The following is a 24,344-nucleotide window of genomic DNA, read 5'->3' on the forward strand; positions in this document are numbered from 1 at the left end:
GTGACTAGCTGGGAACCATGGACCTGCAACCAGCGCTTGTCAACACTCCATACCACCGCACAGGCACAGTGGGGAGTGGAGTCCTCTGTGGCTAGCACTTCGTCTGGAGTGCCTTCACTGTGAGCATTCAACATTCAGAACTCTGCTTGGTTCTAGTGGACTTGTCGGTCCTGTGGTGTTGAAGGTCCAGTCAGGGAACAAAATCAGCTTTGCCTGAAGGCAAAAATAGTTGGAACTATTGAGAGAAACCCCTTATTCTGGGGTGAGGAATCAGACTTGGTGCATTGCCATCCTGAACCAACCCTAGTGATTTTTAATTCCTGTAAATACGCTCAGTCAAAACCTGAGAGGTGCAACATGCCCTGAGCCATTGTTTTCTGTCTTCTGATCCAACGACTGTAGCATCTCAGTGCCTCTCCATCTTTAAAGTACTTCTCCTCATGCCAGCAGTGATGTAGGGTTGTGCTGTTAGCCCTACTGGACAGATAACAATAGCTAACACCCAGCTCTTACATTGCGCTCTTTGTCAGTAGATCTCTCAGTTGCTGTAGAAGGAAAGTCAAGTTCATTATTACCAGTTTACAGATGAGAAAACTGAGGCATGGAGAGACTAAGGTGGTGTCTCCACTGTAAACACAATGTGTGACTGAAGCTCATGGAGGCATACCCAAGTTGGCTTTAATCTAGCTTGCTCAGATCCTGAAGCAGTGAAGCCCTGGCAGCACTGCTGTCAGGCCCAGAACCCTGAGGAATTACTGAGGTGGCTAACCCTGCTCTGGTACCCGAGCAAACTAGATTAAAGCTTGTTTGGATGTATCTACAGGAGCTACAGTCACATCCCAGGATTGCACTAGACACATACCCTGCGGGTGTGTCTACACCGCAGTTAAAACACCTGCGACTGGTCCCGTGCCAGCAGCCTTGGGTTAAGAGGGTCTGTTTAATTGGTCCCTCCCATCTTGCAGGGTCCTAGAGCCTAGGCTGCAGCCCAAGCCTCTTCACTGCAATTAAACAGCGAGCCCTGTGAGTCAGTTGGCATGTGCTAGCCAGGGGTTTTTAACTGAAGTGTAGACACACCTAAGTGACTTGCCTGAGGTCACCCAAAAAGTCTGTGGTAGAGTAGGGAACTGAGCTCAGGTCTTCCAATGCCCACATTAGTGCCCTAACCACTGTGCCATTCTGCCTTTTTTTTAGTGGGCGCTTTGTATGAGTACTGTGTGCGTGTTTCCCTTTACAGAGCCTCATTCCCAGGTTTTACCCTCTTCTGCTGCTGCTTTGAGTGATACTTTGCTTATTGCAGTATGCTTGAGGTAATGCAGTTTGGAAAAGGGATGACAAAAAGAAATAAAAAAGAAAGAAAGTAGTCGAAGACCAAAATCTTTAGAGCTGGTGATGAAAACATAAAATCTGGGATTGTTCTGGGGGTGAAGTCAGCCCAGTCCTTCCCGCTAATACCCGCTTGGACTAAAAAGCACAATATTTCGTTTTGTGGTCGCAACTGGTATTTTTTACAGCTGCAGTGAATAAACAAGGCTGTAGTTTATCGGGAACTTGAGCTTGCTCTTGACAAAAGACATTTTCCACGTCAAGGATGCAATGAGCTCCTGGTAGCTGGAAGTGCTATCATTGTAACGGACCATGTGCCAAATGCAGTTCTCTTTCCAGCCAAGTGCAGACACCAGGGTCCTAGGCCTAACCTTAAGGCCCGATCTGAGATCATCGATAAGGCATAGGGCTAAGAGATCTGCCGGGGGGTTCTATGGGAGCAATGGACAACTGGCAATGTCCCCATTTACTGATCCAAAACTTCTACCCAACATGGTAGAGAAGAATTAAAATAGTTTCCAGTGTCATGCATCATGCAATGTTTTAAATCACAAACCTGGCTGCATTGCACAGAGTCAGAGTTGGGGGTTTAATGCAGTGGTTTGGGGAAGGAAGTATCATTTAACATACCACTGGCATGAAGTTATTGGGTATGATGAATAAAGGAGAGGATCAAGCATTTCAGCGTCCTTTTAAATTATAATATGCCATAGTTGATGCCTGGCACTTTTCAGCAGTAGATCTCAAAGCGCTTTACAAGGTCAGTGTCATGATCCCCGTTTCACAGGTGGAGAAACTGAGGCACAGAGAGGGGCAATGACTTGCCCAGGGTCATTCAGCACACCAGCAATGGAGCTGGGAGTAGAACTCAGTTGTCCTGAGTCCTAGTCTGTGCTCTGTTCACTAGGCCACACTGCCTCAATTAAAAAACCTAGGGACAAATCCTACGGTCTTTACTCAGGCAGAATTTTGTTTGACTTCAGCGGGAACATGGGCCCACCCTCTGAACAAACCCCCAGCAATCCCTTTAGGTTTGGGGTTTATTTCCAGGATAACCACACTAAAATAGACTAGCAAAAGCTGTGGCCACATTTTCTTTTCAGACCAAACAAGGTAAACAGCATCAGCAATATGTTACCGACAGGGCAGCGTCATTTCTGCACTGCTCCATGGCCTGCCCTCCATTCCCATGGCTGCTCCCCTCCCAGCTCCTCCCTGAGGCTTTGGGCCACAGTCACTAGTACGTTTCAGCTGGTTTGCCATGGGGTTTAGGGTGCCTTTGCGTTACGGGAGCAATGTAAAGCAGCCAGAATCTGGGTTTATGAGACCAACTACATTTAGGTGTAGAGAAGCCTGAGTTTCCATGTATATGCCCCGCAACTACCCTCAGATCCCCCATGGACTCTGTGCCTGGGGTTTAATTCTGAGATGCACCCCTAGGAGCCCAGGTAAAGGGAAGTGAAGGTGGCTGTAAGCCATTGTTGCGATGCCTGGATTTGAGGCGGACTAGAGGTTGCAAATTAGAGCAGCCCCAGTGGTTACCTATAGGGTGTGTGTCAGCCCAGAACCTCCATAGATGCATGTGTTTGGGAGAATCCCCCTCCATCTCCTGCCTCCGTCTGGGGGCACGGGTAAGGTGGGCTATGTCATGGCTGCAAGGGAGTTGTGCTAGAAAATGGATTGAAGGTTTCAAGATATGGGGTGGAATCCTGCCATGCCCTCTTCACATTAGGGCCTGGGATGAGGCAGAGTGTGGCTCTTGTCCATAAATATTGTTTTGCTGAGAGGTACTGTTGCTGCAGAAACCTCCATAGTCTCTGGGATTGAATGTGAGTGCCCCCTTCCATTAACATACCTGGCAGGGTGAGTGAATCACAAAACCGAAGACAAAAGGGGGTTGTGAACCCTCCCAGGTGTTTGGACTGAACAGGTGCTTTTGCTGAGTTGTGTGTGAGTGAGTGAGAGAGAGAGAGAGAGAAAAAAAAAAGATGACAGAAAATGGGGAAAGACTCAGAGTGACAGACAGCCTGAAGGATCAGCTGAAAGCCAAGTGTCTGACCCTGGAAGAAATTTTGGGTCGGTGGTGCAAGCTGAAAAGTGTGTTCTTCCCCTGAGAAGTGTTTCCTGCCATTTGGTTCTTTCTGTGTTCACAGACACCGGACTTTGTGCATTCTTTGTAAATAAACACAATTTCAACAAAGAAATACTTATCACCCATTTCTACTCCTAGCTGGAACAACCCCAGGGCCCCAAAATTTGCCTAGCCACCTGGGTCAAAAAATGGCAACACAATTTAATAAAACTTAAAACAAAACAAACCCTCTCTACATTTGAGGACTTATGTTCCCTGTAATTAGAGGAGGGCAAATAACTCAAATACTTCCATTGCTCTTCTCTCAAATCACAACCAGAATTTGCTTCTCCCGTGGTTGTGCCTGTTTCTGTTCATATTCTAGCACACAGATTTCCTGGCAGGAAGGGGCATACAAATCAAGAATAGGGCTGAATATTTTCAAACGCTGAACTCGGGAATATTTGATTCTAAAAGTAATGCTGATCCAACTAGGGAACCGATACAGTGTCATGTGATCAAAACATCTATTCCAAACTAAACAGCGCAGTTTGCATATGGAATGATTACAATGGACTAGTTGATAAGTCCTACAAACAATTCTTGGCCTATATGCTGAACAATTTTGAACAACAAAAAGAATTGGGGAGAACTATGAGTTCCCCTCAGACAATTCACAAAGGGAAGATGAGGTAAAAATTAAGGTGTTCTCATGACAGTCAATTAATCATGACAATCCTGGGTTCTCAACCAGAGGTCATGATCAGGTGTTGAGGGCTTACGTCCACCATGCCCATCTCATATTACTAAAGGGGAGTGAGTTCTCTGCTAGCAGGGAGCGTGGCTATTGGGTCCCAGTCTAGAAAAGGAAGTCCTAATTTGGAAAAGGCTGAGAAGCAAACTGATCTATTACAAATAGTTTGCCCTGCACAGTTGGAGTGATGGAATCCAAAATGATCACATGAAAAAATAAACAAAGCATGTACAAAAATTCTCTCCAGGGTCTCGGGTGGGTGGCTTGTTAACAGTAAATGTTGCTTTATGGGCCTTGTCTCTCTGTTCAGGGCTGAGCGTATGTACAGAGCACTGCCAAGCCAAATCCCACCTCTGTGGCTATCAAACCCCAAGAGATAAATGAATTCCAGTCTGTTGGAAAATAATTACCTTTCTAGAGATCTTCAACTAGTCCCTCTTGAAAATCATGCTCCAATTAGAGGGTGCTGAATATAAATGCTTTGGATGTCCTTCTGGCCTGCAGATTAGCCTCAGATGTGCACCAGCAACAGGTGTTATTACATTAAACATCACAGCAATCAGTCCTGAGTCATGGTTTTTAAGATGTCAAAACTTTTTCTTCAGCAAAAAAGCTGATAGTGATCTGTGCTAAATTAACTACAGGGGTTCAATTCATTTTAACAGCTTTTCCAAACATGAGAGCTCAGACTTGTACTTGGGGTTGCAAAACAATGGTTAGGCCTTATAGTTACCTGGTTTAACTATTCCCAAATTGTTACCAGAGTGTGGATGCTGCTATATGGGTAAAAAAGTGCTTATACTATTATAGATTATTCCTGTATGGGAAGGGGAATAAGATGTCCCATATTTTTACCAGTAAAACTGCGTCCAGACTAGGGGTTGTGTTGGTATAACTATTTCAGTTATGCCCTCCCCCCCAACTGAAACAGATATATTGGTACAAAGGCCTTAGTTTTTTTTGGCAATGACGACTGTCATATCGAGCTGCAATCATCTAGGGAATTGATGTACTTACTAGCTGATAAATGCAGAATTCAGACAATCGACGTGCCAATGTTTGGAAGGTGGGCCACACGCAGAATAGCTTCCAAATCCCACTTGCTCCCACCTCTCACCCATTAATCTAATCAGCCAAGATACCTGGAGCAGGGGGGCTTCCCACCCCTAAATCCACTGTCTGTATGCATAAATGCATGCTTGCACTCTCTCTCTATTTGGTAGAATGTGTGAGCCTGCACATGAGCTCCTCCTCTGTTGATTAGTAGAGCTGCATCTCTGGCTTATAGGGTGAATACATCCGATGAAGTGAGCTGTAGCTCACGAAAGCTTATGCTCTAATAAATTTGTTAGTCTCTAAGGTGCCACAAGTACTGCTTTTCTTTTTAGGGTGAATACAGTATCTGGGTTTTTAAAAGGAGAGGGTTCTGAGCTGTGGCCCCAATAGTAATGAACTAACAGCACATGCACTGTCTGGGGTTTACTCCTACAGATTATTAGGCCAGTGATTCTCATTAAACGTGCCCGCAAAGGTCCTTTCTGCAGCTCAGTAAAAATACTGAGCCAAATTCATCACTGAGGATGTTCTATTGAGTTCACTGCAGTAAGAGCAGGGATGGATTTATCCCGGCATGGGGGATCCTTTCTCCAAGCACTTGTGATGACAGAAGGTTTCCACCATTATTCATAAGCCAGAATCCTAGAGATTTGCAATCAGGAGCATTTTCCTCTTCTCCAAAATTTGGTGTAACATATGGTGCTTTCAGAGGCAGAGAAGGTCCAAAGGTGCCCAGCCCTTCAAGGCTGTTGCATGCCCCATCAGGAGTCATGAGATCCCCACTAACTCTTCCAGTGCCCCCCAAAACCTCCCTCCATCACAGCCTCGAGCCACCACATCCTGACAACCTCCATATCCCAGTACCGCTCAAAGCCACCACCTCAATACACAGCCAACCCCGCTCACCCCCCCATAACCTCAAAGCTGCCCCACTATTTGCCCCGACGCACCTCCGCTCTCCATAGAGAATAGACCATGTTCTTTCTACTCTTGTGATTTTTATTGTCAGTCTCATGATTTTTTTCTTAAAGCCCCAGCTCCTGGACTCAAGTGACTACATAAGAACTTTTATTTTTAAAAATGGAAGTTTCTAGTTGTGGGGGTTTGTGAAGAAAAGTGAGACCTAAAGGTTCAAAATCCAGAAGGTAATTAAAAGGGACCCCAAATGTGTGTTTTTTTTTAAATCTTGATTTTAAATGTATGGGGATTGGCAACACAGTAAACCCCCACTAACTGCACCCCAAACCCACCCCATAGAGAGCCTCTGCACCAATTGTACCCCAAACCCATCCAATACAGAGTCACACCATCCCCAACCATTGCACCCCAAACCCACCATATTCAGTCACCCCACCACACCCACTGCACCTCAAACCCATCCCAGAGCCACCCAACCCCTACCCACTGCAATCTAAACCCACCCCATACAGAGCCACCCCCCACCCATTGCACCCCAAACCCAACCCATACAGAGCCACCCTACCCATTGCATCCAAAACATACTCCATACAGAGTCTCCTCACCCAAACTCCACCCCAAACCCACCCTACTCAGAGCCACCCACACCCACTGCACCTCAAACCTACCCCATACAAAGCTGCCCAGCCAACCCACTGCACATCAAACCCACCCCATACAGAGCCACCCCCACACCTTGCATCCCAAACCCACCCCATAGTCACCCCCATCCCCCCACGCTAAAACCCACCCCATACAGAGCCAGTCAACCCCTGCATCCCAAACCCACCCCATACAGAGCCACCCCATGCCCACCCATTGCAACCGAAACCCAACCTGTTCAGAGCCACCCACCCCACCCATTGCACCCCAAACCCACCCCATTCACAGCCACCCCATCCCCACACATTGAACACCTAGCCCACCCCATACAGAGCCACCCCATCCCCGCCCATGGCCCTAACCCATACAGAGCTACTCACCCCCACCCATTGCATCCCAAACCCAACCCATATAGATTCACTGCACCCCACCTACTGCAACCCATACCCTCCGTACCCAGAGTCACCCCACACCAAACCATTGCACCTGAAACCCCAGACAGCCACCAACCCCACCGATTACATCCAAAACCCACCCCACCCACTGCACCTCAAAACCACCTTATTCAGAGCCACCCCATCCCCACCCATTGCACCCCAAGCCCACCCGATACAAAGCCACCCAACCTCCACTGCACCACAAACCCACCCTGTACAGTGGCACTACACCCCAAACCCACCACATACAGAGCTAATTAACCCCACCCATTGCACCCCAAACCCACTCTCTACAGAGCCACTCCACCCTACCAATTACATCCCAAACACACTCCATACGCAGCCTCCCAACCCGCACCCATTTCATTCCAAACCCACTCCCTACAGAGCCAGACGACCCCCACCCACTGCAACTGAAACACACCACATACAGAGCCACCACACCCCACCTACTGCATACAAAACCCATCTCATAAAGTCACCCACTCCTACCCTGTTTGCACCCCAAACCCACCTATACAGAGCCACCCCATCTCCCCCACTGCACCCCAACCCCGCCATACAGAGCACCCAACCTCTGCATCCCAAGCCCACCCCATAGAGCCACCCCACCCCACTCATTCCACTCCAAACCTACCCCATTTAGAGCTACCCCACCCCCACCCATTGAACCCCAAACCCATTCCACACAGAGCCACCCCACCCATGGCAATACCCCATAAAGAGCCACCCACACTCACCCATTGCATCCAAAACCCAACCCATATAAAGCCACTGCACCCCACCCACTGCACCCCAAATTCATCCCCACCCATTTTACCCCAAACCCATCCCATACAGTCTCCGTACACCTACTGCACCCCAAACCCATCCCATACAGAACTACTTAATCCCCACCCACTGCTCCCCAAACCCACCTCATATAGAGCCACACCATCCCCACCAACTACACTCCAAACCAGTGTGGATTTGATTTAAATCACTAGTCAGGAAGACTCGATTTAATCCTGGATTTCTCCATAAAAGTGCATTCTTGTTGGTTGTTGTAATACATATTCTTCACAACTCAGAGATAGATGAGACCCAAACTGGGTCTCTTTTACGGCCTGCTGCCATTATAGGTTTTCTGTTCTCATGAGAGAATGATATGGTAGATCTCAAATCAATGAAGGCTACACTCAGAAAGACCTCAAGACTTCTGGAATATGCTGTTCAAACAGTTTCACTTTTGTTTCTAATGCCTGTCCCTCCCTTCTCACAGTTATCTCCTGACTTCTCCTTGTCCAGATCTATTCTGACCCCAACAATCTTCTATTAATTGAACTTTTTGAAACTTTGCCCTTTTAGAGAGAGGTAAGGGACTGACTCTGTGCACACAAATTTGCAGAGAGACAATAGGGTTGAGGTCTGTTATTTCTCACCTCTATATATTTGCAAGTTTGCAGATGACACTAAACTGGGAGGAGTAGTAGATACGCTGGAAGGTAAGGATAGGATACAGAGGGACCAAGACAAATTAGAGGATTGGGCCAAAAGAAATCTAATGAGGTTCAACAAGGACAAGTGCATAGTCCTGCACTTAGCATGGAAGAATCTCATGCACTGCTACAGACCAGGGAATGAGTGGCTAGGCAGCAGTTCTGCAGAAAAGGACCTAGGGGTTATAGTGGACGAGAAGCTGGATATCAGTCAACAGTGTGCCCTTGTTGCCAAGAAGGCTAATGCCATTATGGGCTGTATAAGTAGGAGCATTGCCAGCAGATCGAGGTACATGATCGTTCCCCTCTATTCGGCATTGGTGAGGCCTCATCTGGAGTACTGTGTCCAGTTTTGGGCCCCACACTACAAGAAGGATGTAGAAAAATTGGAAAGAGTCCAGCGAAGGGCAACAAAAATGATTAGGGGGCTGGAGCACAGGCTTTATAAGGAGAGGCTGAGGGAGCTGGGTTTGTTTAGTCTGCAGAAGAGAAGAATGAGGGGGGATTTGATAGCTGCTTTCAACTACCTGAAAGGGGGTTCCAAAGAGGATGGATCTAGGCTGTTTGCAGTGGTAGCAGATGAGAGAACAAGGAGTAATGGTCTCAAGTTGCAATGGGGGAGACTTAGGTTGGATATTAGGGAAAACTTTTTCACTAGGAGGGTGGTGAAGCCCTGGAATGGGTTACCTGGGGAGGTGGTGGAATCTCCTTCCTTAGAGGTATTTAAGGTCAGGCTTGACAAAGCCCTGGTTGGGATGATTTAGTTGGGGATTGGTCCTGCTTTGAGCAGGGGGTTGGGCTAGATGACCTCCTGAGGTCCCTTCCAACCCTGATATTTTATATTATTTATTTAAAAACGTGTTTGCTGTTAACAAGCATGTTATCTCTGGAGAGACAAATACATAGTCTGAGAACTGCAAAACTAAGTATCTCTGATGATGTCTTCTAGACTGAGCACTGAGTCCCGTTGGGAGGATAGAAAGATTAACCTAAATAATTTATGCATGGAACCGCATAAGATTGGGTCCCCATGAACTATTGGAACTCACTTACAAAACTTTTCTTAAACAGTACATGAATCTATTGTCTCATACTACTGAATTAGAATTTATAATCACTATTTCATGATGAGATATCTTTAAGCTATAATGTATCTTAATTAAAATGATCTTTAGATCAGATTTTTTTAGTAAAATGCTTTTTTTTTTTTTTAGGAAAAAACCTATTTAAATAAAAAAACTCCAATTTTTATTTTTTTTTTAAATCATTGATTTTTATCCACCTTGCCCCAAACAGAGCCATCCACCCCCACCAACTGCACCACAAAGCCACCCCATACTGAGCCACTCAACCCTCACCCTGATCCACCCCATACCATCACCCCACCCCCAGTGCACCCCAAAGTTACCCTAAACAAACCCACTCCACCCCCAACCATTGCACCCTAAACCCACTCTATACACAGCCACCCAAAGTCCCCCAAACCCATCCCATACAGTCACCTTACAAAAAGAAAAGGAGGACTTGTGGCACCTTAAAGACTAACAAATTTATTTGAGCATAAGCTTTCGTGAGCTACAGCTCACTTCATCGGATGCACTCACGAAAGCTTATGCTCTAATAAATGTGCTCATCTCTAAGGTGCCACAAGTCCTCCTTTTCTTTTTGCGGATACAGACTAACACGGCTGCTACTCTGAGACCGGTCACCTTACACACACTGCACCCCAAACCCACCCCCTACAGAGCCACCCACTAGACCCATTGCACCCCAAACCCACCCCCTACAGAGCCACTCCTTATACCCCAAATCCACCCCACGCAGGGCCATCCCACCCCCATAAAACGGCCCCGCCCCCTACCGGAGGCCCCGCCCCCGGGCCGGGCGGCCCCAGCCTCAGAGCGGCGCCGGCAGGCTGAGGGGACGCATCTCAGCGCCGCGCGCGACCAGCCCGACTCGGCCGGGATCCGCCTCAGCCCGGCCCCGCAATGGGCTGCACCGTGAGCGCCGAGGACAAGGCGGCGGCCGAGCGCTCTAAGATGATCGACAAGAACCTGCGCGAGGACGGCGAGAAGGCGGCGCGGGAGGTCAAGCTGCTGCTGCTGGGTGAGCCCCGGCCCGCCCGGTCCCGCCCCGTGCCCCGTGCCCCGGTCCCCCCTCGCCAGCCCCCCTCCCCGGTCCCGCCCGGTCCCGCCCCGTGCCCCGGTCCCCCCTCGCCAGCCCCTCTCCCCGGTCCCGCCCGGTCCCGCCCCGTGCCCCGGTCCCCCCTCGCCAGCCCCCCTCCCCGGTACCGCCCGGTCCACCCTGCCCCCTCTGTACCGCCCGCCCCGCCCTCGGCCCCGCCACCACCCCGCCAGCGCCCTGCTCCGCCCATCGGCCCCCGCGGTGCCACTGCCCCGCTTTCCGGTGCCGCCCTGTCAACCGCCTGCCTCGCCCCCGCGGTACCGCCCTGCCCTTCATCCCCCCCCAGTACCTGGGTCCCTCCTGGTGACACCCCCACCCCCTGGTACCACCCTGCCAGGCTCCTGCCCACCTTGCCCCTATGGTACTGCCCTGTCCTTGACCCCCGGTACTGCCTGGTACCACCCTGCCCTGTGACGACCCCCCCCCCCCCCGTGCCTGGTACCACCCGCCAGCCCCTTGTCCAGCCTGCCCTGCAACCCCCCTGGTCCTGTGGTGCTGCTCTACATCCCCCCAGTACCCCAGTCCCTCCTGGCACCACCCTGCCCAGCAACACTCTCTGCCTTTGTACCGTCTGGCCCACCCCTCTGGTCCCACCCAGTGACACCCCCACCATCTTCCTCCTGCCTGCCTTGCCTCCGCGATGCCACCCAGCCCTGCGTCCCCTCAGTACCCTGGTACCGCCTGGCCCAGTGACCCTCCTCTGGCCCTGCCCTGTGACATCCTCCTGTCCTGGTACCACCTGGCCCAACAAGCTACCCACCCTGGTAGCCTGCTCCTGGGCCCACTGAGAGTCCTCAGTTACACTCTTGGGATTCTCCAGCATCTGAGAGCCCCCCAGTCTGCTACCTCCCACAGAACACCCCCCACTGTGGCTCTCAAGGGCCTTTTGAGACCCTGCATACTTTTAGCCTGTCTCACCAGGGACCTGCTTAGCAGACCCCAAGGTACAGCCCCGTGCACCCTCCCAAAGAGCCCCCTACTGGCTTCCTGCACTCCCCTATGTTGCACCCCGGAGACACTCCAAGCCCTCCAGATTGCATTCCCAGGCTGCCTATGTACACCCCAGCAACCCTATGATATACCCCCCTAGGTACAGCCTACACTCCATACATCTTCCCTAATATACTCCCTCAGTAAATTGCACCCACCCAGATTCTCTCAATACACCCTTGTACAGACCATTGAGCCCACGACCTCCTTACGTACACTGACACCCCTTATGCCACAGTCCACACTTCTTTTATATCACAGACTCCCTAGTAACACCCCCATATAACAGACCCTACTAGATACAGCTCCAGCCTCCACCCCCATACATGACAGTCCTCCCAGATACCTCTACTTCCCCCTAGATACCATAAGCTCCACCGTAGATGAAAACCCTCTGTTCCAATCCTCAGATACCACAGGCCTCCACCTCTTTCTAAGCCCCATATACCATGGGTGCCTATGTATGGCATATGGAGGCATGTACCTCAGCCCTACATGTACCCCAACTGCCAAGTTCTTCTCCCGATCTTCCCCCAGAGATCCCCTGAATGAAACCTTTCCATTCTTCCCCCCAACTGCCCACTCCCTCCCTTCAGCTACCCTTTTCCTCTGGAAAGGCTAACCCCTCATCTCCACACCCCCGGCTGTCCATGTATCCGCAAAGAATTCCCATTCCTCTGTCAGCCCAACATTTCCACATTCTGAAATACCCCATCCCGTCCAAACCCACCCCACCCTCCCTGAAGCCTTGTCCACGCTCCAGCTACCACATCCCCTCCAAAAGTGTTCTTCAGCTGCACCCGTTCGCATGCACCCCCCCAAATACCCCCTGTCGGTTACAGAACTCCACCCTTGTACAGCTATACACCCTGCCTTGTGTTTTCCAGCCACTCTGCAGAGTAAATGTGCAGTATGTGTACATGTATGTGTAAATGTAAAAGTGTGGAGGGGAAAGCTTTGAGAGTGCCCATGCCCCCTCCCACATCCATGCAGATGATGATGGAGAAGAGTTAGGATCCCTGTCAACTGTGGCTGGGGATGGATTGCTTGGGAGGAGAGTTGGAGACAGCTGCTGCTCAGGGTGATGGAACTTGTGTGTGTGTGTGTGTGTGTGTGGGGGGGGGGGGAAATGGAAACACTTTCATCCTGCTTGATTTGGGGGGCACTGTGGTCTGTGAGGTGAACCCCCCTTGCATTGAGCAGTGCTGCTCAGGGGGTGGAACTACTTTTTGTTGATTTTTAGTCTCCCCTTTTTGAAACCCTTTGCAATCTGACTGAGACCAGATGGCATGCTCATCCCGTTCCAGGAGGTGCCCAGAGCGAGCTGGGTGGGTAGCTTTGTGTCTGCAGTCCCAGGTTACTGGTCAAAGGGCTATGTCAGCTGCTTTATGCCTTTAGCATTCAGCAGTGTGCCGCGCTATTTCTCTCTTCCCTCCTTTCTCTGAGCTCATCATGGGGCCCCGTAAACTAGGAAAGTAAACGTCTATTTCAAATCCTCAGATTTTCTTGCTTTTCTTTTTCCCAGATACCCCCACTTTTTTTTTGAGGGGGGAGAGGAACTAAATTGTTCTTCAGTGCCAAGGTAGCAGGGTATTGAAAGAAAGTGTTTTCTGCAGCCCTTAGTGTAACTTGATATTAGATGGATGGGATCTGAGTTACTATAGAAAATTCTTTCCTGGGTATCTGGCTGGTGAATCTTGCCCATATGCTCAGGGTTTAGCTGATTGCCATATTTGGGGTCGGGAAGGAATTTTCCTCCAGGGCAGATTGGAGAGGCCCTGGAGGTTTTTCGCCTTCCTCTGTAGCATGGGGCATGGTTGACTTGAGGGAGGCTTCTCTGCTCCTTGAAGTCTTTGAACCATGATTTAAGGACTTCAATAGCTCAGACATGGGTGAGGTTTTTCATAGGAGTGGGTGGGTGACATTCTGTGGCCTGCGCTGTGCAGGAGGTCGGTCTAGATGATCAGAATGGTCCCTTCTGACCTTAGTATCTATGAATCTATGAATGGTGGAAAGCATACCCTGACAAGAAGCAGCAATGTGAATTCAGTATGTGTGGATACTGGATGTTCTTATTTGCTTAGTTCAGTAGCAAACTTTGCACCAGTCCAGCCTGTGTTTACCGCTCCTCAAATATTTTTCCACTTGTTCTGCCCGTCTTTTAATGAAGCTCTAATCCAAATTGAAGATTTGTGCTTTATGGACATGTGATGATGAGAATGATAATGTGTTTGCATACTGCTTGCTGAGTTCAAAGCACTTTACAGACATAAAACTCAGACATCTCTGCTCTCTGTCCTTTAGCTTTGGGGAAGAAAGCAGATTTAAAAAAAAAATTTAAATGACCTCCTAACTGGATTTTATTCTGCTTCTGAAATTCCCAGGAAGAGCAATTCCTCATTTAGCCTTTTAAAGCTAAATTTTTTAGCCATATTATGTGATACTCCTACACAGTGTGGGGAAACCCAGATGGGGTGGTAAACTGGAAGATGTGGGGTGGGTTGGGACGAGGTGATTAGGAGATATAGGATGGAAGGAGAGAAGCATGTGATGGCAAAGCAGTTGAGAAAATGTCTGTCTTGGGGATTTTTTAAATAGAGGAAACAGTGGCAGGAAACAATGATGAAATCAGGCAGGCTCATTTCTTTAAACACAACCTTGCTTTAGTAACTACATAATTAACATCTGAGCAGCTCTAGTCATACAGATAAAATATGTTATTATATATGATAAAAATGTTGATAAAATAACAGTGACTTCTTGACTTATTTAATATTGGTTAAGTGCCAACAACGTATGCACTCCCGCTAGGAAAGTCCATGGGCTTATTTGAGGACAGTGGAGATGCACTGATGCTTTTTTAGAGGGATTTCAGTAAACAAATTAGATCAGATTCCTGTGTTGGTGTGATGTGCTGATATCAGGACTGACCAACTGGAATGCAAGATTTCTTAATACCATTAATATTTTAGGCCCTGATCCTGCAATCAGGATCTATGTGGGTGGACACCAGGGTAGCTCCATTGACTTAAATGGGGTTCTGTGCAGGTATGGGGATCTGTTTACAGGATTGGGGACTTAGGTGGGGAGAAGTCCTACACGTATTCATGTAATCTTATTTTTGGGTGTGAAGATTCCAGGCCTAGTCTTGCATCTTTTTTTCCCCTTTATAAATACATGGGTCAAGTAAAGCAACAGCTCTAAAACATTGTTTCTTGTAGCCTCTTTAAATGCCCTGCTCCCCATAACTCCTAAATATTTAATAATAAAGCTGCAGAATGAGGTGCCTGTAGTACTTTTAGTAGCAAAACAAAAACCCATGATTGACTTTCTCCCCCCCAGTGAATTTTCTTTTGTATGAGTCTAACATCTGTTGGCCTGCATAATTTGTAACATAAACATGCTTGTGATTGCCTGTGGATTTACAGCTGGCTAGGTGAATTCACTGGATAAATAAGGCAGAGGGCAGCAGCTTCACCCATAAACTAAAAATAATTTACAAGGTCGCAGACACCTTTTGGATTTGGATTTCCACCTGTGTTAGAGTAAAGGCAACAGGAAATCTGTTTGTAGAGCGCTACTGTAGCATTTTTGCTAGCTTTGGTAAAATTCTCTAGCTGAAATGAATACTCGCAACAAATCTTTTTTTTTTTTTTTTTTTTTTTTTTTTTTTGGATAATCACTTTTGCACTGAATATTAAATGTGAAACAAGGGCATGAGATTTTCAAAATGCAAATGATGCACATGGTTAATTTACAGGCAATAATCCGTATGCTTCACTACAGTATGTTTTCTCAGTTTAGGTGGGGCTGTAGCCATGTTCTTTGCTGTGGCTGTTTAAAGTAACTCATTTAGTAACAAAGGTCTCCATCCTGCAAGCACTTATTCATGTGCTTCACTTTATTCACACAATGACTGCTGTTGGAGTTAGTAGAACAACTGATGTGTAAAGTTAAGCATCGGGGCACGCACTGGTGTAAGGGCTAGTCCAGTGTGTGTGTTACAGGTCGTATCCTGTGCCCCCCTCACCTCCCCCATGCCTGTCACTGAGGATCTGAGTTGTTGCAGCCCCCAGCTAGGTAGCCTTGGCTCTTTAGCTCAAGCTGTAAAATCTCCTGTTTTTAGCTCTGGAGGTACCCAGTTCAGTCTCTGGTGTGTTGGCCAAGATGTTGGCTGTCACATTTGCAGGATGGCTGCCAAAATGACCATCTGTTTTCGAGTGCTACCTGTTGGTTACAAAATTAAAGGGAAGAAAATACCTTGGCAGCTTTGAGTGGAGGATGAATGTGTGTATTCTGCCCTCTGTCATACTGTATGTACAGTGCTTGGTTTTAGATGTCCAGTGTGGAATGAATTATTTATTCCCAAATTGTATCTTTATGTTGGAAAGGATGGGCGGTGGGAGGAAGGGAAGCATCCAAATGATCCTTGACTTCTGAAGTGGAGAGTATTTACAAAATACAATTCTGATCTTGGTGTGGGGCTCTAAATTCAAAAACAGAGCAAGACAATTTTTCTTTCTAGCAGCTGTTCAAGTGTAAATAGTGCTGAAGACTTGAGTCATTATTGCCCTATATTTAAGCTGAGACATGTCTGCAAAATACTTTCAAATTAACTTGAAGTCATTGCACAAACAGATTGCTCTTTACTGAGAACAGCAGTAAGACACCTTACTTCCTAGATTGTGAATAATTGTAATGTTAACTTGGTAATTTCTGAGCACAGTTGTCAATTTTAGGTCAGTTACAACAGCGTGAATCTCATCAGTAAATTCGTATAACAAGCACAAATTTTAATAGACTTTTGAAGAGTGACTGTACAACTGAGGAGTCCCTGGGACTTAGCAAGCACTTTCAGGATGAAAACTGGCTTGACCTTGATGAAATGAGTGGTGAAGAGAATCTGACATTTGGTCTGTTAGTTGTATGCTAGCAGATGTTCCTCATTGCAAGGCTGAAAGTATGCATGTATAAGTGATGCTTTCAGATGGACTGTCCCAGGCAGGCTGGTAATGGCAGATGTATTGTATGTACATTAAAGATAAGTCAAGGAAAACTCCTGTGGCATGAGATCATTATTGTTGTTTGTTTGAGGGGAAAAATGGATGTAAGCCTTCTAATACCAAAGGAGTACTTGTGGCACCTTAGAGACTAACAAATTTATTAGAGCATAAGCTTTCGTGAGCTACAGCTCACTTCATACAGACTAACACGGCTGCTACTCTGAAACTTCTAATACCAGTGGCTCTGAAGTCTGGATTTATTTTTTCAACAGGTCTGCTGTCTTTACAAAGTGATACCGGTATGGTTCTAATACTCAATTTACATACTTCCTCCTTAGCGTTCCACTGTGTAGATGGATTTCTTCCCCCCCCCCCCCCCCCAATAAAAAACCAACAACAAGCTGTGCACTGATGAAAGTTCTTACTCCATCAAACTGCTGTGAGCTATTGCTTTGTGAGCCTCTGGAGCGGAGGGTAGTACCACATTTTATCAGGACATTTGTCTGCTTTGGGGAGAGCAGCTGCAGTCATCAGAGAGCCAACTTCTTGTACAAGCTCAAATTAGTACTTTTCAGCAAACACGGTGGCTTTTGTCTGTTGTGGCTAAAGACTGGACTGAGGTCTCAACAAATCCTCTGTCAAATCAGAACTCTCTCTCTTCCTGCTCTTCATGTGCATTCAAATAGGCTTAAAAGGCTTCTCTTGTCTCGAATCTTTTGCACCAGAGCATTGACAAACTAGAATAGTCGTGTAGCTAAGGGCTTGTCTACACTGGCAATTTACAGCGCTGCAACTTTCTTGCTCAGGAGTGTGAAAAAACACCCCACCTGAGCACAGCTAGTTTCACCACTGTAAAGCATCAGTGTGGACAGTGCACCAAAGCTGGGAGCTGAGAGCACCCCCTCGTGCTCTCCCAGAGCTCTGCTGTGACCACACAAGCCATGTTAAAGCGCTGCCAGCGTAGACTAGCCCTAAATCTCAGTGTGCACCACATGCCTGGAAAATTTAATCTGCCATTTCAGCTCCAACAAACATGTTAGGGAGGCAGTAGGTAATGTTTTCTGTTGGCTTGATTTTAAATGGTACCCTATGATCTCAGTCCTTTTTTCCTCTCTGAATCATGGATGTTTGCTTAGATTTTTCACACAAACATTCATTAGAAGTAGGGCTGTTGATTGATCGCAGTTTAACTCATGGGATTAACTCAAAATTAATTATGATTAAAAAAATTAATCACAATTAATAGCAGTTTAAATCACTGTTAAACAATAGAATACCAATTGAAATTGATTAAATATTTTTGATTTTTACATATTCAAATATAATTTCAGTTACAACACAGTATACAAAGTGTACAGTGCTCATTTTATATTTTTGATTACAAATATTTTCACTGTAAAAATGATAAAATAGTATTTTTCAATTCACTTCATACAAGTACTGCAGTGCAATCTCTTTATCGTGAAAGTGCAAGTACAACCGTAGATTGTTTTGTTTTTAAGTGCGGTTATGTAACAAAAACAATGTAAAATTTTAGAGACTACAAATCCACTCAGTCCTACTTCTTGTTCAGCCAGTCACTAAGACAGACAAGTTTGTTTACATTTATGGGAGATAATGCTGCCCACTTCTTATTCACAATGTTTCCTGAAAGCAAGAACAGGCATTTACATGGCACTTTTGTAGCTAGCATTTTAAGGTATTTATGTGCCAGATATGCTAAACATTTGTATGCTGCTTCAGCCACCATTCCAGAGTACATGCTTCTATGCTGATGACACGCATTAAAAATAATGTGCTAATTACATTTGTGACTGAAGTCCTTGGGCGAAGAGTTGTATGCTCTGTTCTACCCACATTCTGCTGTATATTTCATGTTATAGCAGTCTCTGATAATGACCCAGCAGTGGTGTTTGTTTTAAGAACACTTTCACTGCAGATTTGACAAAACAAAAAGAATGTACCAATGTGAGATTTCTAAAGATAGCTCAGCACTCGACCCAAGGTTTAAGAATCTGAAGTGCTGCCCAAAATCTGATGGGGACAGAGTGTGGAGCATGCTTTCAGAAGTCTTAAAAGAGCAACACTCTGATGTGGAACCTACAGTACCCAAACCACCAAAAAAGAAAATCAGCCATCTGCTGGTGGCATCTGACTTGGGTGATGAAAATGAACATGTGCTGGTCTGCACTGCTTTGGATTGTTAGTGAGCAGAACCCATCATCAGCATGGATGCATGTTCTCTGGAGTGGTGGTTGAAGCATGAAGGGACATCTGAATTTTTAGCGCATCTGGCACATAAATATTGTGTGACGCTGGCTACAACGGTGCCATGAGAATGCCTGCCTGTTCTCACTTTCAGGTGACATTGTAAACAAGAATCAGGCAGCATTATCTTCTGCAAATGTAAACAAACTTGTTTGTCTGAGCGATTTGCTGACCAAGAAATAGGACTGAGTGGACTTGTAGACTCTAAAGTTTACATTGTTTTGTTTTTGAATGCAGTTATTTTTTGTACATAATTCTACATTTGTAAGTTCAACTTTCATGATAAAAAGAAAAGGAGTACTTGTGGTGCCTTAGAGACTAACAAATTTATTTGAGCATAAGCTTTCGTGAGCTACAGCTCACTTCATCGGATGTTTATGCTCAAATTTGTTAGTCTCTAAGTGCCACAAGTACTTCTTTTCTTTTTGCGGATACAGACTACACGGCTGCTACTCTGAAACCTTTCATGATAAAGAGATTGCACTACAGTACTTGTATACGGTGAACTGAAAATACTATCTTTTATTTTTTTTACAGTGCAAATATTTGTAAAAAAAATAAAGTGAGCACTGTACACTTTGTAATTGAAAACAATATATTTGAAAATGTAGAAAACATCAAAAAAAATTTAAGTGGTATTCCATTATTTTTTTAAAAGTGCGATTAATCACAATTTTTTTAATTGCTTGAGAGCCCTAATTAGAAGTTTTAGTGTTTTAATGGCTTATTCCAGTGGGCCATAAATTACCAAAACAAAACTTGTTGCCGCTTTGAATCAAGCACGCTCCATTCCAGAAGCTTCCTTTGGTGGGATTCACCCTTGAATTTGCCCATCATTTAGTGTCAAAAATAGACTGCTGCACAAGGGGAAAAATGTTTTTAAAAAAAGGCAGACTTTGGTTAGTAATTCTAAATTATTGTAAGACTTTCCATCTCTCTCCTTAAGGAATGTTAACATTAGAAAAAAATGGCTATGCAGCTTTGTTCCAAGGTTGAGTCTTTAGCTAAAAATAAGTACAACTAAAGACTGTTCAGTTGGCTTGGAAACTATTTCCAAAGCCAATGAGAAATACCCTCCTGTTACCAAAGAGAAAAGCGTTGCTGAATTTTGCTGACCCGAAAGTAGGGTGGAGAGTTTCACTTGTGCTATTATTACTTGCTGCAGATCTAGATGCATTCTCTTGTTAAATTACCATTCTCAGAAAACCAGCCCTTGACTCTGACAATCAGCTCTCCCTATAGAGCAGTCCCTTTCGTGTCTGAGCAGTATGAGCTATTTTAATTTAGATCTAAGCTCTGCCTCTGGGGAGGAGTGATGGAAATAATTTCATTCTCTTAATGGCTTCTTTATAATTAGTTTAGTGTATCTGATTGTGCCCAGAAGTTTTTGATATCTCTGTGGACCAAGGGTTTTTTATCAGTTCAGATGTGAAAGTTGGCTTCATTTACCAGAGAAACTTAAAAAAACAAAACAAAACACATCTTGCTGATGAGTTGAAGAAAGCAAAGGCCCTAGCTATTCATTTCAGCCCAAGTATGCCTTCCGGAAGCATGGGTGACATTGTTTCTCCAGCAGCTCTGAAGGTAGTGGAATATTGTAGCAGAATTAACATTTTGGAGCAGCGATAGTAATTGCTGTCTTATAACAACACTGGGAGAAAACTGGAACCACCAGGACCTCTGGAATTTAACAGTTCATCAAGGCTAATTTCAATAACAGTGCAAACCAAACTGTGTGCCAAACAGTTTTTCAAATTTTACTGTAAGGATAACTAAATTTTTTGGCACATTTACCCAGTAGGAGAACATAACTAGTTATAGCAGAGCAGCATCAAACATATACAGTGCTACTCATGGACTTAATCACGTTAAAGAACACGTGCTTCGGTTTGCATAGGTGTTCTAGAACACTGTTATCAGATAGTAGATTTTTGTCACTGCATATTTTGGGGGAAAAAAAATCTTGTGTCTGTAGACACAGTTAATGAGCGGGTGTGTATATACAATATATATACTTCCTACAGCTGAGTAAGGCATGAACATATGCAAAATAGTTAAATATTGTCTCTATTATATGGTCTGAGATCTACAGTTCCACAAATGGAGAATGAATAGATTGGAAAACATGCCTCATAATATGCAGTGCTTATAGCCTTGTTGGTCCCAGGAATTAGAGAGACAGTGTGGGTGGTGTAATATCTTTTACTGGACCAAGCTTTCAAGCCACACAGAGCTGCTCTTCAGGTCTCTTCCTGAGGAAGAGCTCTGTGTGGCTTGAAAGCTTGTCTCACCCACAGAAGTTGGTCCAATAAAAGATACTCCCTCACCCCCCATGCCGTAAAGTGTTGGATTCCCAGAGTTCAATCTATTTAGCTTAACAAAGAGATGTGACTTGATCAGTCTGCAAGTACCTACACGGGGAACTAAACTTTCATAATGAGCTCTTCAGTCTAGCATACGAAGATATAACAAAATCCATTGGCTGGAAGATGAAGCTAGACAAAGTCAGACTGGAAATAAAGTGTAAATTTTTAGTAGGGAGAGTAATTAACCCCTGGCACAAGTTATCCTGAGCTGTGGTGGATTCTCCATCACTGGAAATTTGTAAATCAAGGGCAGGTGTACATTTAAAACACTGCAGCAGCACAGCTCTTCAGTGAAGACACTCGAACACAGATGGGAGCTCTGCCATCAACATAATTAATTCACCTCTGTCAGAGGAGGTAGTATGTCAAGGGGAAGAGCTATTCTGTCAACATAGCGCTGCCTACAAAGGGAGTTAGGTCGGTATAACTGCATCACTCAGGGATTTTGCACACCCCTGAGTGATGTATAGTGATACTGATGTAAGTGTATAGTGTAGATCTGGCCCAAGATTGGATATTTTTCTAAAAGATCTGCTTTAGTTCTAACAGGAATTATTTGGGGGCAGGTTTCAGTTCTCTGGCCTGTGTCACACAGGAGGTCAGACTGGATGATCACAGTGGACTCTTCTGGCCTTAATGTAAATCTGATGGCCATTAAGGTTACTGGATGGCCTACGGCCACTGATAAGTTTTTTAATTCTTCTTGCCATTCAGAAATTTGCCTGTTCAAAAAGTATAGTGTACTTAAAGGTTTTGTTTAATGGCTAAGCTGTCTTTGTTTAGTCACACATCCAGTCATGTCTAAACCAATCTCAGTGTAACTATTCCATAATGATACAGTAGGAAAAACCTCGCTTCACTGTTCCAGCGTCCATCCGGCACATAATTGTATCTTCATCAATCATTTGGAATAATAGAATTCAAGTAATTGAAATTGAACATATTAGTGCAGTATATCTGTCTCCTGCTTGTAAAAATTAACATCTTGGCTATGCCTCAACCTTTCGCTCAAATAAATGAATCACCCTTTGTCTAGTAGTAGCAGACCACTGTCCTGTGACATTTGTTCTGTTTTGTTGACATTGTCTTTAGTGATTTTTAAAAAAAAAATAAAAAAAAGAACAAGTGATTTCTGGTTGATCCCTGACTGAAGAGTTCTTGGTGGTTTTTTAAATTATTACCTTTTAAATGGTCTCCATCCAGTATAGTTCTTGTAGTCAAGTGATTTATTTAGATGATGTTATGACTCCTAGGCATAGGACTCAGAGCGATTGTCTCAGGCTCTTTGCAACCTCAGGCATGTGTTGCTGCGCTGGTTATGCCCAGGGCAGCTTCCTCCCTTTAAGGGTTTGTCTTTACTGCATAGTGAACTCAAGTGTTTCCCCAAATTTGAAAGCATGCTGAATCATGTGGTTGGCCTGAGAGGGAATGTAGGCCAAAATTGAGCGAGCACATCTAGTCAGCTGCTGATTGACCACTTTGTAGTATGGAGGCAGGCTAGTGCCAGCTGAGCACTTCTAATGCTGCTGTGCCTTCCCACAATTTTCCTAGTATGCCCAGAAAAGACAGACAGGTTCTCCCACACATGCTTGTATGCAAAGAACCATGGGATGTGCTCCTAGAAGTCGTAACGCCACCCATGAGTTAGTGCAGCGCCTGTGTGGACGCAGCAAGTCGCTGCTTAGTTTGCAGGGTTGCTGCTTTTACTTGAACTCAGTTAATTTGAGTGTAGGTAATTGGAGTTAACGCTGCAGTGAAGACCTAAGCAATTGAGAGCTGTTGTCTCAGGCTCTCTGCAGACTCAGGCAAACACCACTGCATCTGTTACACCCTTTCAGAGCTATTGTTTCTCATGTTAAATTTGTCATTAGTTTCTGAAAAATCCCCCTTTTAATAGGAAACGTTTCTCTGTGTGCGTGTGTGTTGCTTTCCTCAGTCTTCAGACAGCTCCAGTACTTTTGCTATTGCTCAGAGCTTTGCCAAGCTACATCAGGCTGAAGTTAATTCAGAATAGTTTAGATGCTTCAGCTCAGAACCCTGTGGGCAGAAGTGAACTTATTGGTCACCTCAGTTTCATGCAGCTCCTTGGGAAGGTCATGAGGAGCAGCGGAGGAAGGGGTTGGAATTTCTTCTTATGGGGAGGAGGACCCAGAAAAGAGTCTGAGGGAGGGGTGGGGCAATGGACAGCCCCCATTCTCCTCTGTGGCAGCCGGTATCCTCTCTGGGATAGAAGAGTTGGCTGGCACATGCTTCTGTCCAGCTGCATGCAGGGAGTGGAGCTATTGTTATAACACCTAAGATTCTGGAACTGATGAGCTGTTCTCTCCCTTTCTGGTTTTCAGATTTTTTTTTTTTTTAAGGTAGTGAAATGGACTAGATGCAAACTGTTGTCAAGTGCAGAGCTGTATAGTCGGTTGTTTGTGTCGCTGTTTTCCACAGCAACAGGGAGAGGAAAAATGTTTTTAAAAATAGGAAAATATGCTTGTAAATCCCAAAAAACTGGCAAGGGACTTCTGGGGTAAAGTGCGGTACCTGAAACTACTTTAGTTGTCATCGCCTTTTTTTTTTTTTTCTCCCCCTTCAGTTGACTAAATCTCAAATTGGTGGTGTCCCTCTAATCTTCCTGGCAGCTTCATTTCCTAAGCTACTGTAGCCTTCTTAAACTTCCCATTTAGGATTTTAAATAGATTTTTCTCTTTATCACTCTGCCTCTGCCAAGTACAACTCTTTATTATTGTAAAGCAGCAAGTATATTTTTCCGGGAACAGATTTTAGGACTCGGCAAATGCTGCAGAGAATTTTTCTAGTTATTTCCATTAAAACTAGTCCTTTTGGGGTCTCCCAGTAATAC

At 45.5% G+C, this 24,344-nt stretch overlaps 1 protein-coding gene across 3 annotated transcripts in view; it reads left to right on the forward strand.

Moving 5' to 3' along the window:
• Window positions 1-10,547: 10,547 nt before the first annotated feature.
• GNAI2 (G protein subunit alpha i2) overlaps window positions 10,548-24,344 on the forward strand; it is a 201,083-nt gene continuing 187,286 nt past the window's right edge. For 2 of the 3 annotated variants that reach the window (XM_038408898.2, XM_043518365.1), the window contains exon 1: window positions 10,555-10,788. In XM_038408898.2, coding sequence (XP_038264826.1) covers window positions 10,671-10,788 — 118 coding nt within the window. In that variant the 5' untranslated portion in view covers window positions 10,555-10,670. Of the gene's footprint in view, window positions 10,789-24,344 lie in introns of all 3 variants that reach the window. The other variant, XM_038408899.2, reaches the window with a different exon arrangement.

The sequence above is a fragment of the Dermochelys coriacea genome, chromosome 7 (assembly GCF_009764565.3).
Source record: "Dermochelys coriacea isolate rDerCor1 chromosome 7, rDerCor1.pri.v4, whole genome shotgun sequence".
NCBI classification, from domain to species: Eukaryota; Metazoa; Chordata; order Testudines; family Dermochelyidae; genus Dermochelys; species Dermochelys coriacea.